Source organism: Panthera uncia, chromosome D1 (genome assembly GCF_023721935.1).
Source record: "Panthera uncia isolate 11264 chromosome D1, Puncia_PCG_1.0, whole genome shotgun sequence".
NCBI classification, from domain to species: domain Eukaryota; kingdom Metazoa; phylum Chordata; class Mammalia; order Carnivora; family Felidae; genus Panthera; species Panthera uncia.
This window is the reverse complement of record NC_064808.1, coordinates 9,595,553-9,613,669: the sequence shown is the minus strand read 5'-3', so window position 1 is coordinate 9,613,669 and position 18,117 is coordinate 9,595,553. Positions and strand designations below refer to the sequence as shown.

General features: G+C 38.8%; 1 protein-coding gene across 13 annotated transcripts in view; it reads left to right on the top strand.

The window, feature by feature from the left end:
• The first annotated feature begins 295 nt into the window (after positions 1–295).
• The window catches only part of LOC125932906 (membrane-spanning 4-domains subfamily A member 14-like), a 28,509-nt gene continuing 10,687 nt past the window's right edge, over positions 296–18,117 (top strand). For 8 of the 13 annotated variants that reach the window (XR_007460798.1, XR_007460792.1, XR_007460791.1 and 5 more), the window contains exons 1-4: positions 296–711; positions 2,088–2,141; positions 7,695–7,838; positions 12,957–13,013. Coding sequence is in view for 7 of the 13 variants with exons in the window: in XM_049645680.1 (XP_049501637.1) it covers positions 2,094–2,141; positions 7,695–7,838; positions 12,957–13,013 (249 nt within the window). In the remaining 6 variants the exon portion in view is untranslated. Of the gene's footprint in view, positions 712–773; positions 891–2,043; positions 2,142–5,161; positions 5,333–7,694; positions 7,839–12,956; positions 13,014–18,117 lie in introns of those variants that run through there. The other 5 variants (XM_049645646.1, XM_049645637.1, XR_007460788.1 and 2 more) reach the window with 5 other exon arrangements.

Sequence of the window (18,117 nt, the reverse complement as noted above, 5' to 3'; positions counted from 1 at the left end):
GCGTCGAGATTAAGGGTTGAAAGACTTTCGGGGACCCCAACCTAGCAGAAAAGGGGAGATGAGGACATCTGTTTGATGGGGAGGTCTCTGCGGAGGCGGCCAGGGAATCAGGGAAAGGCCCAGATCCGTGGTCAGAGCACCAGGCAGGAAGAGCTTGGCCTGAGTCAGCTCTCTCCCCCGCCACCCGCTCCGCATCTCACGCCCTGACAGTGTCCTGGGAGCCTGCGCTCAGCAGAATTTGGAGGCCCCCCGCCGTGCAGGGGTCCGCGCGGGGCCCCTCGCGCTGCGCCCACAAGCCACGCTCTTGGCTCCAACCGCAGCGTTAGGGCCCCGCGAGGGGAAATGAGGGGCGCCGCTGAAGAAGCGGCGCCCACTGGGCAAGTGCCGCCCCCAAGACTCCCGGAGCTGGACGGCACCGAACTAAGGGCACCACCTGTGAGATCGAGCCCCTCTAGCCCTGTAATCAAGTGACCGCAGGGATCCATGGTCCGTGCGCACCACTCTGAGGGCAGGTGTTCCCAGTGCTGGCTCCTGTTCAGGTTTCAGTTCTGTGCCAATTTCTCTTATTTGCTCCCCCTCCCCCAATACAATCCTACAGGATTGTTTTTTGGTTTTGTTTTTGTTGTTTTTTGTTGGGGGGAGGGGCGGGTTGCTGCTGAGGAAACAGCCTTTGAAAGAATAAGTGATATGGGCAAGACCACGTAGTAACTGGTAAGGACAAAATTTGAACTTCAGTTTGACTCTTTCCACTATGCCTTTCTACATTTTCTCAGTTGCAAGCGCTGACAGGCCATGTCAGGGGCGACTCAAAGCCATAAGATTTCCTGGTTTGTGTAAATGGAAGGGGAAGTTTGTAAGTGAGGAATCTGAAGACCCGTCTTAGACTTCAGGTATGGTTATAGATAAGAGGCTGGAGAAAAACAGAAGAGCCATCAGCCATTGGAGATTCTGGAGAGCAGATTCTCAAAGCCGTGTGAGAAAAGTTAGAAGATGAGGCCATTACAAAAATAAAAAGACTTTCACTGCAAGAAACAGAAACTCTCTCTTACTGGTTTCAGCACAATGAAGATATATTTATCGTAATATAAGAATAGCTATGTTTACATAATGTAAGGGCAAGAAGGCAACCAGTTTTCCAAAAGAAACTGGAAGGGGAAGATTGAAAGCCATCAGAAACTCAGGAAATTCTGTTCCTTGTCCGTCTCTTCATTTCTCTGGGTGTCCTTTCCATTCACCTCCCTCCCAAAACTCACCTTCTCTCCCACTTTGTCCATTACCGTGGGGCGTGACAAATCACATCTCCCAAGGTCTATCTTCTCATCGGGAGACCAGCCCAAACAACCCAGGAAAGAGTATACTTATACTATGGAACCAGTTCAAGTTAGATGCTCACCTTTGGCCCAATCAGCTAGGATCAAGGAAAAATCCTCATGGATGTTAAGTATGCAGTCTAGGGAGGACTGATAGGAGTTATATAGAAATCCCAAAGGTTATCCACAATTGAATGGTAGCTGTCTGTTATTTTTAATTGTCTTATCTATTGAACACCTCCCTGCATTTTCGTAGATCCCTAACTTGTGAAGCTCACCTTTCCAAAGTAGAATAGATGACATTTTATTTTTCAGCTTCCCTTGCAGCCAATATAGGCACGTGGATAGATTCTGTGGGTACCCCTGCACCAGGTTCTAATTTGGAGAGAAATAGCATGGAGTGAGGGAACAAAGCTCAGCAAACAAAAGTCCAATCTCCCTGACATCATGAAGGTGGGGATATAGGTAATTTCTAGAGGGATCGATGGATCAGGGAAGCCACCGCACAACAATTTGCTACAGTCCAGTTTAAGGTTGGCAAATGAGTAAGACTATTTGAGAAATAATTATTGGATTTTTTTTTTCAAGATTGCAATCTTGATGGTTTGAGGAAAAACATTCTCTCAAGGGACTACAAAACAGTGAAAAATTAGCAACTCTAGGGGTAGATGTTCCTCTTAATTTTAACCCAAGAAAATAATTAAAATTAACTTGTCCTTAAATTTTCCTGCAGAAAAGAAACACATTTCATCCTCCCATTTCTCTATTGTATCTTAGTGAAAAATGCCAAGACGTCGTCTGTGGATAAGAGAAGAAACAAGATTGTTGGGGGTAAGAGCAAAATGCTTCTTGAACAACTAAATGACTGTAGTGTCACAATTTCTAAATGCAAAACTGAAGAGACTTTAACCACCTCTATTGTGAACTTTCCAAACGGAAGAGGGTTAATGGTTACGTCATGCCTGCATTTTCCACATGCAAGCGGATCATCTAAACTGTACATCAGGCTAAAGCTACATACTTTAAATACTACATTTAAATAATTCCAAACCATTACAACTTAGTCACACTCCAAGAAAAATATACTCTGAGGTATGGGTAGAAAATCCCTTTTGGGCATCTAGAAATTATTTCATGTTAAACTAATGATAACACGGCCCCAAATGAGATGGTCAGATTGTAGAAATGTATTCAGGAGAAGCTGCCGACATAAAGCTTTGTGGACAGTGATCATAGTGGCGATGTGTTCTTGACTTCATCCCCAGGACATGCCACTGTTTTCCCAATCAGCTCCCAGCAAATGTAGCAGGCTATCCTTTCGCATGATCTCCCCATTTTGCTGGGTGATACAGTCAGATTAGGAATCAAACCAACAGGATTAAAGCTTGGTCCAGGAATATTCCCAACATCTCAAGTGTATTATTGCCTTAACTTATTTAAGATCTACCTCATCTTCTGACAGAATTGGATGAGGACTCTACGTTAAAGCACGCAATGAACCCAAAATTTCCTCTCCTCTTTCCCAATAATATGATATTAAAGGTTTTTATTTCTGACCTTCTTGCCCACTTATCTGGGCAAGGATATTGAGAAGGAATAGTTAAAGTGTGTCTGAGAATAAATAGGACGGTTGCTGGCTACATTACTGCCCTTCTAATGAGATCTACCATTACCCAAGAGTTCAGGTCTCATTTCATTTAATAAAACATTCTAGCCTCCAGTTCCAGTTTCCAAGATGGAATAGACACACTTCTCCCTATTCCTATCACTAATTACAGCTAAAACTTTTGACAGATATAAGAAGACTCCTAGCAGTAACAAGGCCATACCCCCATGTCCTTGCCAACACAATACACACGAAGATTTGCTGAAACAGATTTAAACTGTACTAAAATACAGAAGCATAAAATTTACCATCAAACCCATTTTTAAATGTACAGTGCAGGGACGTTAAGTACATCCACACTGTTGGGCAACCATCACCACTGACGGTTTCTTCACAGAACTCTTTTCATCTTGCAAAATTAAAACTCTGTACCTATTAAACAATAATCCCCCCACTCCCTCTCCCTGCCCATGGCCCTTAGCAATAACAATTCTACTTTCTGTCTCTATGAATTTGACTGCTGTAATACCTCAGATACTTGGAATCATGTAGCACGTGTTCTTTTGTGATGAGATTCTTTCACTCAGGTTAATGGGTCCCAGGTTCATCCGTGATGTAGTTGATCTGGAATCTCCTTTGTTTTCAAGGCTGAATAATACTCCGTTGTATGCATAACTACACTTTGTTTATCCATTCATCCGCCAATAGACACGTGGGTTGCTTCTACCTTTTGACTATTGTGAATAATGCAGTTAAGAACATAGGTGTAAAGTAGGTCTTCAAGTCCCTGCTCTCAACTCTTTTATATATATACCTAGGAATGGAAATGCTGGGTCATAGAGTAGTTCTATGTTTAACCTTTGAGAAACTGCCAAACTCTTTCCCTAGCAGCAGTAACATTTTACATCCCACCAACAGTACACAAAGGGTCCAATTTCTCCACATGGTCTTCAACATTTGTATTCTTTTTTGATGATAGCCATCCTAATAGGTATAAAGTGGTGTGGCATTGTAGTTTTGATTAACAATTCCCTAACGGTTAGTTAGGCTGTTGAGCACCTTTTCATGCGCTTATTGGCCATTTCCCTATCTCTAGAGAAAGGTCAAGTCCTTTGCCCATTTCTTAGTTGGATTGTCTATTTTTGTTACTGTTGTTGAGTGGTAGGAGTTATTTATATATTCTGGATATTCACTCCTTCCCAGATATATGATTCACAAATCTGTCTACCATTTTGTGAGTTGCCTTTTCACTCTGTTTATTGTGTTCTTTGGTGCACAGAAGTTTTAAATTTTGACATAATTCAATCTATCTATTTTTCCAAAAATTATTGCCAAATCCGGTGTCATGAAGCTTGTCTCCTATATTTTCTAAGTTTTTGTTGTGTCATCCCAGCCTATTGATAGTGATTTGGGGGGGATAAGAAACATGTTTTGGCCTAAGGCACATATTATACCAAGGTCTAGTTCCTCATTCTGATATTATGCTATAAATTGCATAAGATGTAACCACTGGGAGAATCCAGGTTCAGGGTGCACAGGACTTGTACTATTTTTGCAAATTACTGTGAATTTATAATCATTTAAAAATAAAAAGGGGTTTTTTTCTTATTATTTAAATTCAAGTTAGTTAACATGTAGTGTAGTACTGATTTCAGGAGTAGAATTCAGTGATTCATCACTTAAATATAATGCTCAGTTCTCATCCCAAGTGCCCTCCTTAATGCCCATCACCCATTTAGCCCATCCCTCCACCCATCTCCCCACTAGCAACCCTCAGTTTGTTCTCTGTATTTAAGAGTCTCTTACGATCTGCCTCCCTCTCTATTTTTACCTTATTTTTTTCTTCCCTTCCCTTATGTTCACCTGTTGTGTTTCTTACATTTCACATATGAGTGAAATCACATGACACTTGTCTTTCTCTGACTGACTTATTTCATTTAGTATAATACACTCTAGTTCCATCCACATTGTTGCAATGGCCAGATTTCATTCTTTTTGATCTATGAGTAGAATTCCATTGTATCTATATACCACATCTTCTTTATCCATTCGTCAGTTGATGGTCATTTGGGCTCTTTCCATAGTTGGGCTATTATTGATAGTGCTGCTATAAAATTGGGGCACATGTGCCCCTTCAAACAGGCATATTTTTATCCTTTTGCATAAATACCTAGTAGTGCAATTGCCTGGTCATAGGGCAGTTCTAATTTTAATTTTTTGAGGAGCCTCCATAATGCAATCCCTATTAAAATAACACCATTTTTTCACAGAACTAGAACAAATGATTCTAATGTGTATGGAACCAGAAAAGACCCCGAATAGCCAAAGCAATGTTGAAAAAGAAAATCAAAGCTGGAGGCATCACAATTCCAGACTTTAAGTTGTATTACTAAGCTGTAGCCATCAAGACAGCATGGTACGGGTACAAAAACAGACACATAGATCAATGGAATAGAATAGAGAACCCAGAAATGGAGCCACAAATGTATGGCCAACTTATCTTTGACAAAGCAGGAAAGAATATCCAGTGGAAAAGAGACAGTCTTTTTAGCAAATGTTGTTGAGAAAACTGAACGGTGACATGCAGAAGAATGAAACAGGATGACTTTATTAATCATACATAAAAATAAATTCAAAATAGATGAAAGAAAACCATCAAAATCCTAGAGGAGAAAACAGGCAGCAACCTCTTTTACCTCGGCAGCAGCAACTTCTTAGTAGACATGTCTCTAGAGGCAAGGGAAACAAAAGCAAAAATGAGCTATTAGAACCTCATCAAGATAGGGGCGCCTGGGTGGCTCAGTCGGTTGAGCGTCTGACTTCGGCTCAGGTCACGATCTCGCCGTTCATGGGTTCGAGCCCCGCGTCGGGCTCTGGGCTGATGGCTCAGAGCCTGGAGCCTGCTTCCGATTCTGTGTCTCCCTCTCTCTTTGGCCCTCCCCCGTTCATGCTCTGTCTCTCTCTGTCCCAAAAATAAATAAACGTTAAAAAAAAATTAAAAAAAAAAAAAGAACCTCATCAAGATAAAACTCTTCTGCACAGCGAAGGAAACAAAACTAAAAGGCAACCAATGGAATGGGAGAAGACATTTGCAAAGGACATATCAGATAAAGGGCTAGTATCCAAAATCTATAGAAAATGTATCAAACTCAAGGCACAAAAATAAGAAGTTTTTAAAGATCCTACATCCTTCACTAAACTCAGACTTCAGACAAATTTGTTGTATCCTATGAAACTCTACACCACTGCCATGTGGGAAAAGCCCTATCTACCCCAAAGACCCCTTGCTTCCTTCCCCTGCCACAACCTGTCAGAAGTGCCACATAATGCATGGTATTGTGTTGCATGGATGGCAAAGTATTCTCCAAATGAGAGACATATCCCCACCAACTAGCCACTTTTTGGCTCTCCTTATAATCATATACCAGAACAGAAGCCTGTTGCAAATTTCAAGTTAGTTATCCTGTTTATGAGGATCTGTGAGGAAAAAAAGATGTCAGTGTCCCCAGGCATTGTAGAAACACGAGTAAAGCAAGAGGTACTAGGATCTGAACTCCGATATAACTCCTTCAGAGTTTTCAGGCTTAACTCCTTCAGATTTTTCAGGCTTAACTCCTGTGTTTCAGTGGTAGGGAGGTGCAAGGAGGGGTGGTTGATTCAGCTGTGGCAGAAGGAGGCACACCTGAGAAACATGTATCTGAAAACCAATGGAAAGTCCCTACAGCGAGTTGTGGCTCTACATAGCAAGCTTAAAAATTTCCTCCTCCTTTGACTTGGAAACGATCATAGCTGGTCTGGCTTTAGTGAGCAGAAATCCTCCTCAATCTCCACACCTGATAAGGTTTCTTAGGAAGAGTTATAAGAAACCAGAAATCCCTTGGGGCACCTGGGGGCTCAGTAGGTTGAGTATCCGACTTCAGCTCAGGCCATGATCTCATGGTTCGTGAGTTCAAGCCCCACGTTGGGCTCTGTGCTGACAGCTCAGAGCCTGAAGCCTGCTTCAAATTCTGTGTCTCTCCTCTTAAAAACTGAGAACAAACTGAGGGTTGATGGGGGGTGGGAGGGAGGGAGGGGAGGGCGGGTGATGGGTATTGAGGAGGGCACCTTTTGGGATGAGCACTGGGTGTTGTATGGAAACCAATTTGGCAATAAACTTCATATATTGAAAAAAAACAAATTCTGTGTCTCCCTCTCTGCCCCTCGCTTGTTCTCTCTCTCTCTCTCTCTCTCTCTCTCTCTCTCTAAAATAAATAAGCATTAAAAAAAAAAAAGAAACCAAAAATCCCAAGGATTCACTATCTCTTTTTTTGACTCCTGTTTGTAAAGGACAGAGGACTCTACTATATGTCCAGATGGGCATGGGGGTGGTAAAAGAAAATCTCAATTTTAGGAGGATGAGAGAAGGACAAGTAAGGTCAGAAATGCCAAGTCTGGTAGCTGTATCTGCAGGTATAGATTGTTGGCCACATAGGCACTGATGAACATTGAGGGACATCAATTCTTTCAGGGCTCCAAGAATCATGCCATATGATCTCTTAGCTAACCAAGTACATAAACAAGCTCCTAGTACAATTTTATTGGGCATGTGAATAGTCATCGTATCTGAAAACTGCTCTGAAATAATAACAAAGCCTCCTCATTTAAATTAAATGTTGAGAATCCTAAAATTCTGTTAGGTAGTCGCCTTTTGCTCCATCTTGACATTTTCTTGATGTTTGTTCCTTTCAAAGATTGAACTAGAATAGTAGTAATTAATTAATGGCATTCTTTCCTCCCAGGCCGTACAAATAATGACCGGTCTGATTATTCACTTCGTGGGACAGCTCTGGACGTATTTGTTTACCACACAAGTTATTGCATTTGGAAAAGCGTATCTTCCTCTTGTAGTAATAACAAGATACACATACTGGTCATCTGTGTGTGTAAGTGAATAATCTATTCCTTCATTGTTGTTCATTTATTCATCACATTTAGTGACTGTTTCCGGACCAAGCAGTGTGTCAGAGATAGAACACAAAAAAAATTCACAATCTCTATTCTCAATGAATGCATTCTCATATCTAGTTGAAAAGGAATCTATCAATAGGAAAAGAACCTAGATCCTTACCAGTAATATTCCTTCATAATAAGAGTATGTCTTTGTAAACAGGATACTTTTTACATGCTCTTTGGATAATGGGAACAATAGTAATAGTAAGGTGCATAAGGCGCATTTTTGTAAAATAGAAAATGGTTGGTGACTATTTCACTACCCATAGGCCATTTATTTTGCCAGTGGGGCAAGCAATATGAGCGAGCACAATTGCTAAGGAAATAGTGGGACATACAGAATTTACATAGGGAAAGAAAATTGAAGTCTTTTTGTTCTGTTGATCTGAGAAGAATTTGATGGAATTGAAAAGAAATCTCTAAAGAAAAACTCACTATGTCTGCGAGTGTGGTGGATAATGCAACATTGTCCCCACAAAATCCTGAGTGAAAATCTTAATAATGATAATAATAACAATAATATGAAGAAGAAGGAGAGAAGGAGAAGAAATTTGAAATTTGGTCATTCAACCAGTACTTATAGAGTACCTACTATATGTCAGTTCCTGTTCTTGCTGCCTAAAATGCATCAGCAAACAAAACAGATCCCAGACTTTAGGGAGCTTTATTGTAGCAGGGGTAGTATGTTACAAGGGCTATGGAAGTAAAAAAGAAAAAGTAGAGTAGGGGGGAATGAAGGTTCTGGGGAAGTAGTGAAAGGATATAGGTTATTGTTTTAAATTGAATGGTCAAAGTAGTTCTCATTGCAAAAGTTACTATTAGTAATCTATTGTTATATAACAAACCATGACAAAACCGAGTGGCATACAAACAAAAGTACAGTTGACCCTTGAATGAGGTGGAGGTTAGGGACACTGACCCCGGCACAGTTGAAAATCTGTGTATGTTAATCAACATAGTACCAGAAGTCTTAGCCACAGCAATTATACAAGAGAAAGAAATAAAAGGCATCCATATCCATATGGGTAAATAAGTAGTTAAACTGTCACTATTTGCAGGTGACACGATACTATATATAGAAAATTTTAAAGACTCCACTAATAAGTCAATTCAGTATACTTGCAGGATACAATATTAATACCCAGAAACCAATAGCATTTCTATATACTAATAACAAAGCAGCAGAACGAGAAATTAAGAAAACAACACCATTTACAATTACACCAAAAAAACAAACAAAAAAAAATTAGGAACAAACTTAACCAAAGAGGTGAAAGACCTGTGCTCTGAAAACTATAAAACATTGATCAAAGAGGAGCACCTGGGGCGCCTGGGTGGCGCAGTCGGTTAAGCGTCCGACTTCAGCCAGGTCACGATCTCGCGGTCCGTGAGTTCGAGCCCCGCGTCAGGCTCTGGGCTGATGGCTCGGAGCCTGGAGCCTGTTTCCGATTCTGTGTCTCCCTCTCTCTCTGCCCCTCCCCCGTTCATGCTCTGTCTCTCTCTGTCCCAAAAATAAATAAAAAACGTTGAAAAAAAAAAAAAAAAGAAAGAGGAGCACCTGGCTGGCTCAGTCGGTTAAGCGTCTGACTTCAGCTCAGGTCACGATCTCACAGTTCATGGGTTCAAGCCCTGCGTAGGTCCATACGCTGACAGCTCAGAACTCAGAGCCTGGAGCCTGCTTCAGATTCTGTGTCTCCCTTTCTCTCTGCCCCTCTCCTGCTCCTTTCTCTCTCTCTCTCTCTCTCTCTCTCTGTCTTTCCAAAAACTAAGCATTAAAAAAATTTTTTTTTAATTGATAAAAGAAATTGAAGACAACACAAATCCGTGGAAAGATATATTGTGCTCATGGATTGGAAAGATTAATACTGTTAAAATGTCTACAGATTCAATGCAATCTACAGAATCAATTCAATTCCTATCAAAATACCAATTGCATTTTTTACAAAACTAAAAACAAATAATACTAAAATTTGCAGAAACCATAAAGACCCCAAATCTTGAAAAAGCAATCTTGAGAAAGAAAACAAAGCTGGGTATATCACAATCCCAGATTTCAAGATATACGACAAAACACTATGGTACTGGCACAAAAATAGACACATAGATCAATGGAACAGAATAGAGAGCCCAGAAATAAACCCACGCTTATATAGTCAATTAATCTTTGACAAAGGAGGCAAGAATATGCAACGGGGGAAAGACTGTCTGTTCAACAAATGGGGCTGGCAAAACTGGACAGCTACATGCAAAGAATGAAACTGGACCACCTTTTAACACCATACACAAAAACAAACTCAAAATGGGTGAAAGACCTAAATGTGAGACCTGAAACCATAAAAATCCTAGAAGAGAGCACAGGCAGTAATTTCTCTGATATCAGCAGTAGCAACATTTTTCTAGATATAATTCCCAAGGCAAGGGAAACAAAAGCAAAGATAAACTATTGAGACTACATCAAAATAAGAAACTTTTTCACAGCAAAGGAAACCATCAACAAAACTAAAAGACAACCTACTGAATGGGAGGAGACATTTGCAAATGATATATCCAATAGAGGTTACTATCCAAAATACGTAAAGAACTTACACAACTCAACACCAAAAAAAAAAAAAAAAATCAATATTATTACAAAATGGGCAGAGAGAGAGGGGGAGACACAGAATCCAAAGCAGGCTCCAAGCTCTGAGCTGTCAGCAGAGCCCGATGCGGGGCTCGAACCCACGAACTGTGAGATCATGAGCTGAGCTCAAGTCAGATGCTTAACCAACTGAGCCACCCAGATGCCCGATTCACCTATTTAAAGTGGCCCCCAAATATTCTCTTATATACCATCAGCCTGAGTCTGACAAATATAAATGTATGAATAGAGAAAATGGGAATTTTATAAATCAGTTATAGCCCATAAAATCAAGGGTTTTTTGTTTTTGTTTTGTTTGTTTGCCATACCACATCCCATTAGCTGGTCTCTATGTCCTAAGCCCTTCTTCAGGGGAATTGACATCTTTGAAACAGTTGATGATCTAACTATAAATCATTTGGAATTCACTGTTGCTCATATACTCCTTTGTTGTTTTTAATGGATCATCAGCCAGAAATGGAGCTGCAAAAGTGAATGAACGTATGTGTTCAGGCTCTGCACTTTGGGATGAGCTCTGCAATATACAATAAATAACTACAGTAATTTTCTTTATGACCATGATTCTATCTGACATTAGGGGCGCCTGGGTGGCTCAGTCGGTTAAGCGTCCGACTTCGGCTCAGGTCATGATCTCGCGGTTGGTGAGTTCAAGCCCCGCGTCGGGCCCTGCGCTGACAGCTCGGAGCCTGGAGCCTGTTTCGGAATCTGTGTCTCCCTCTCTCTGACCCTCCCCTGTTCATGCTCTGTCTCTCTCTGTCTCAAAAATAAATTAACGTTAAAAAAAAAAATTTAAAAAAAAAAAAAAAACATCCTGGTAATGGTCTTCTTTCTGATGACTTTGGTTTTGGTTTGTTTTGGTTTTCTGGGAGGCTTTTCCAGAATGAGAACCTCAAGTGGAGAAAGTCCAAGATGCTAAGGAAGAACAGAGTCTTCTTGGTCAAGTGCTTAGTACTTGGAAAAGCACTTGGTAAAGTGTTTATTTCACTGCAGGGTTGTTGTTTTTTTTAAGAATACAGGACCACCACAAGATTTATGGAAATACAGAAACTAGTATGAGAATCGGAGCCTTCACAAATGTGGGAGTTCCTGGAGATGAGAAGATGTGGAAAGGAGAGTTGGAGAATTGTAAGGAGGGTCTCTAACTGCTTCTGCCTGAGGCACCGGCAAGAGTGGAAAGGTTGAAGTTGTAATTAAATCTAAGAAGCCATGGGTTCCTGGCCACCAGAGTGGGGTTGCCGAGGGAAGGTTATGGAGAAGTCTGGAAACTGCCTGTGGAAGACAAAAATGAAAACATAACAGAGGAATAGGAGAAAAAAAAAAAAATAAGGCCATGGCTGCCATGTCTGATCGCCATGATCTTGTGAGAGTGATACTTTCTCCTTCCCTTCTCTCTTCCAAATACTGCTCCAGATTTTCTTTTGGCCACTTGTAAGCAGAGACCATCAGAGGAAAGGAATTCTGGAAAATGTAGTTCTGAGCCTTAGGTGGAAGCTAGTAGGACCAAGTTGGGTATAAATAATTCAGCGAATTGCTATGTAACTATTACAACAACAACACAGTAAAACAGAAAGACAGAAAATATGAATCCCCATTTTACCAATGAAAAAAGCAAAACTAATGATAGAGTCTATGTGACTCTATTGAGTCACATAGAAAGCAAAGTGCAATGAATTCAAATTCAGAGCCTTCTGACCCCAAAATGCTACTTAGTATTGACATGTTAGTGGCCCCATTTTTCTGGGGAAAGAGCATTCCTTCCCTTTACCACTAATGGAATAGTTAATGTTTTAATGCTATGGGAAGTTTCCATGCATGCGTAAAGTTGTACCAATGAAATAAATAAATTTCTGGTACACCCTGTCATCTTTCTAACAAGTTTTAGGAAATGATAGAAGGTTTCAGCACAAGCTACTCATGGAAGACATTATATAATTCTTATATTTAAACATGTAAAATGAAACAAATTATTTCTGAATTATATTTTCCATTACTAAAATATTTTTAACATTGTAATAAAAGTACTTCCATGTGAAATCACCAGTATATATCATTGTCTAGTAGTAAGTTCATTAATGGGATATATTTTCTCGTAATTCACATTATGGGATCACTAGATTATGACTGACAAAATCTAAGTAAAATTTGACACTCCTTTTGCCCTATGAAGTCAACTTGAGATCCACATAGTTCCATTTCCAATGCATGTGTTGTTTTACTGAACAGAGACTTCTTGCCTTCTCCATCTCTGTAATACAGAAAATTGAATTATTTTTGGAATTATTTTCTCGATGGTCCCACCAAAGAATTAAGATAATATTCCTCATGTTACAGCATTCCAGACTTCTTTTACTCTTTAAGTTTATATATAAAAATAATGAGTAGGTATATTAATAAATGTGATTTTTGTTTTCAGTTTCTCTTCTCAGGAGTCTTTGCAGTATTAACAGAGAGGATGCGTTCAACGTTCTTGGTAAGTCAGAATACTTGTAGCAACTATAGAGATAACAGTTTTATTTGCCAGAAGAAGGAGAGTCAGTAAGGAGGTAGCATTGTCTCTGAGTCACGTGAGAAGGAACAAAGCTGGAGACATCACACCTCCTGATATCAGACTATGCTACAAAACTATAGTAATAAAAACTGTATGGCACTGGCATAAAATAGCACAGACCAACGGAACAGAATCTAGAGCCTGGAATTAAATCCCTGCGTTTATAGTCAACCAATATTTAACAAGGAACTCAAGAATACCCAATGGGGAAAGGATAGTCGTTTCAACAAATGGTACTGGAAAACCAAATAAGCAATATGAAAAATGATAAAGTTGGATCCTCATCTTACACTGCTGTTATTTATTTTAAAAACATACTTTAGGGGCACCTGGGTGGCTCAGTCGGTTAAGCGGCCAACTTCGGCTCAGGTCATGATCTCGCAGTCCGTGAGTTCGAGCCCCGCGTCGGGCTCTGTGCTGACAGCTCAGAGCCTGGAGCCTGTTTCAGATTCTGTGTCTCCCTCTCTCTGACCCTCCCCTGTTCATGCTCTGTGTCTCCCTGTCTCAAAAATAAATAAAATGTTAAAAAAAATTTTTTTTTAAGTTTAAAACAAAAACATACTTTACATATAGACAGGTTTAAGTAGAAGTTGGAATAACAATATTTGTTGTGAACACCAACCAAAAGAAAGCTGTATTAATATTATACAAAGTAGGCTTTAAAGCAAAAGTTATCAGATTTTTATTAGAAAGGGACACTGCATAATAGTAAAAGGTTTAGTTCAACATAATGTATAATAATCCTAAATATTTACCTTTAAAAAAAATTTTTTTAATCTTTATTTATTTTTGAGAGAGAGACAGAGTGCGAGCAGGGGAGGAGCAGAGAGAGAGGGAGACACAGAATCCAAAGCAGGCTCCAGGCCCTAGGCTGTCAGCACAGAGCCTGATGCGGGGCTTGAACTCACAAACCATGAGATCATGACCTGAGCCGAAGTTGGATGCTCAACTGACTGAGCCACCCAGGTGCCCCATAAATATTTACCTATTAAGGTAACTTTAAAATAAGCAAAAAAAATTTGACAAAATAAGAGAGAAAGAGAAATCTATAATCATATTAGGAGAAGCTATGCCACTTTCTACCAGAGAATAGAAAAAGAAGAAAAATACCTCCCAACCCATTATGAAGACAATATATCATTGATTCTAAAACTCTACCTGGATCTTAAAAGAAAATTACAGACTAAAATCCCTCATGACCATAGATGTAAAAATCCTAAAAATATATATTAGCAAATAAAATATAGAATATAGAAAAATACAAATAGAAAGGATAATATAGTGAAAAATGCAAATAGAAAGGATCATACATCATGACTAATTCCAGAAATGCAAGGTTAGATTAACATTTGAAAATAAATCAATGTGATCTACCACATTAAAAACATAAAAATCAAGTGATCAACTCAATGAATGAAAAAAAAAACAATAAAAGGTATCTGTCAAAAGAGAGAGGGAGAAATAATATCATGCTTAATAGTGAAAACTGAAAATTTTAACACTTCCCCTAATGCTTTATCTTTTAACAAGAGAAGCATATAAGCTATCATCATATATCTTCAGTATTTTATTTAAGGTGTCCTATCCATTGCTATAAGGCAAAGAAAAAGGAAGTATATGATATTGGAAAGAAGAAAAAATTTTTCTGGATGACAAACTTTAAGAAATAAATGAATTTTATATCTTCAATATATAAAAACCAAATAAGTTATCTTTCTATATGCTTGCAGAAACCAGTGGATAAACAAATGTTAAAATACCATTTACATTAATATTAAAATTGTTGACTCGTAGAAACAAATATATCAACATATGTGCAAGATTTCTACTCTAAAAAAGACACAAGAAAACAATGTAATGGCATCTTTAAAGCACTGGGGGGAAAAACTGTCAACTAGAATTCCATACCTACTGAAAATATCCCCTTAGTATCAATGGTGAAATCAATTCATTTTCATATAAGCAAAAGCTGAGAAATCTTTCTATTATCAGATCTACAATACCAACGGAAATTAACGTTCTTCAGGCTGAAGGGAAGTGGTGGCAGATGAAAACTTGGACACACAAGACGAAATAAAGAACACCAGAAATGATAAATATATAGTATGTTAGTGCACTATTGCTGCTGTAGTAAATTACCACAACCTTATTGACTTAAAACAACATAAATTTTTTATCTTAGAGTTTTGGAGATCAAAAGTCTCAAAATCAGAATGTTGACAGAACTGTTTTCCTTCTGGAGGCTATTGGGAAGATTTTGTACCTTGCCTTTTTTTAGCTTCTAGAGGCTGCCACATTCCTCGGCTGGAGCCACACCATTCTAATCTCTTATCCTCTGTCTCATAAACACATTGTCTTTTCTTTGTTATCCTCTTTCCTCCCTCTTACAAGGACCCTTGTTACTACATTAGGCCAAACCAGATATTTGAGGATAACCTTATCTCAAGATCTTTAACTTAATCACATCTATACATTCCCCTTTGCCTCATATTTACATAGTCACAGTTTCTGGGGATTATGACATCTATTATAGAGCTATTATTTAGCCTACCACATATAGGTAAAGACAAAATATTGTGTTTTTTATTTCTTAATATCTTTACTGACTACTAAAAACAAAAAATGTACCCCTAAATAGCCAAAAGCAATCTTGAGAAAGAAGAACAGAGCTGGAGGCATCGTGGTCTCTAATTTCAAACTATATTACAAAGCTATAGTAATCAAAACAGTATGATAATGGCATAAAAACAGACACATAAATCAATGGAAGAGAACAGAAATCCCAGAAATAAACCCATGCATATATGGTCGCCTAATTTATGACAAAGGAGCCAAGAATATAAAATGGGAAAGGACAGTCTCTTCAATAAATGGTGTGAAGAAAACTAGACAGCAGGGCACCTGGATGGCTCAATCAGTTGAGCATTGACTTTTGGTTTCAGCTCAGGTCATGATCCCACGGTTCATTAGTTTGAACCCCACATCGGGCTGTGTGCTGACAGTGCGGAGCCTGCTTTGGATTCTCTCTCTCTCCCTCTCTCTCTCTGCCCCTCCTGTGTGCTCTCTCTCTCTCTCACACACACACACAAAATAAATAAACTTTAAAAAAAATTTTAAAGAAAACTGGACAGCCACAATGCAAAGGAATGGAACTAGACCACTATCTCACACCATACAAAAAAATTAATTCAAATGGATTAAAGACTTGAATGCAAGACCTGAAGACAAAATTCCTAGAAGAAAACATAGGCCATAAGCTCCTTGACAATGGTCTTGACAATGATTTTTTTTTTGGACTTGACACCAAAGACAAAGGCAACAAAAGCAAAAATAAGCAAATGGGACTACATCACATTGGGAACTTCTGCACAGCAAAGGAAACCATCAACAAAGTGAAAAGCCAACCTACTGAATGGGAGAAAATAGTTACAAATCATATATCGGATAAGGAGTTAATATCCAAAATATATAAATATCAAGCACAAGGCAATAGCAAAAAAGCCAAACCAGTTTAAAGTTGGGCAGAGAATTGAAATAGACATTTTTAAAAAGTTTTTATTAAATTCCAGTTAGTTAACATATAGTGTAATATTAGTTTCCAGTGTACAATATAGTGATTCGATGCTTCCATAAACACCCAGTGCTCATCACAGCAAGCATACTCCTTAATCCTCATCACCTATTTTACCCATCCCCCCTACCCACCTCCCCTCTGGTGACCATCAGTTTGTTCTCTATAGTTAGGAGTCTGTTTCTTGGTTTGCCTCTGTCTTTTTTTTCCCCTTTGCTCATTTGTTTTGTTTCTTAAGTTCCACATATGAGTGAAATCATATGGTATTTGTCTTTTACTGATTACTTCTTTCACTTAGCATAATACTCTCTAGCTCCATCCACACCCTTGCAAATGGCAAGATTTCACTCCTTTTTATGGCTGAGTAATATTCCATTGCATATATATACCACATCTTCTTTGGACACTTGGGCTATTTCCATAATTTGGCTATTATAGATAATGCTGGTATAAACATCAGGGGTACATGTATCCCTTTGTATTAGTATTTTTGTATCCTTTGGGTAAATACCTAGTAGTACAATTGCTGGATCATAGAGTAGTTCTATTTTTAACTTTTTAAGGAAACTCCATACTGTTTTTCAGAGTGGCTGTACCAGTTTGCATTCTCACCAACAGTGCGAAAGGGTTCTGCTTTCCCCACATTCTCACTAGCACCTGTTGTTTTCAAAGAAAACATACAGAAGGCCAACAGGCACACAAAAAGATGCTCAACATCACTAAACACCAGGGCAGTGCCTATCAAAACCCTAATATCACACCTGCTAGAATGGCTACAATAAAAAAAAAAGGAAATAAGTTTTGGAGAGGATGTGGAGAAAAGAGAACCCTCGTGCACTGTTGGTGGGAATGAACTGGTGCAGTCACTACGGAAAACAATATGATGGATTCTGAAAAAGTTAAGACTAGAACTACCGTGTGATCCACCAATTCCATTTCCAGGGATTTATCTGAAGAAAACAAAAATACTAACTTGAAAAGATACATGCATCCCTATGTTCATTGCAGCATTATTTACAATAGCCAAGATACAAGAACAACACACACACATATACACAATGGAATATGACTCACTCATAAAAAAGTATGAATTTTTGCCATTTCCAACAACGTGGACGGACTTTGAGGGCATTATGCTAAATGAACTAAGTCATGTGGGGAAAGACAAATACAGTGCAATCTCAGCCTAGAAAAATCTAAATTTACATATATATATGAATAGTCTACAAAAAGTCTAAAATTTCTAAAAATCTAAAAAAAAAAAAAAAACTTTATACAACTAAAGAACAGATGGGTGGTTGCCAGAAGTGGAGGGTGGGGGTGGGCAAAATGAGTGAAGGGAGTCAAAATGTGTCTACTTCCAATTATAAAATAAATAAGCATAGGGATGTAATACACAACATGGCAACTGATATAGTTAATAATACTGCATTGCATATTAGAAAGCTGCTAAAA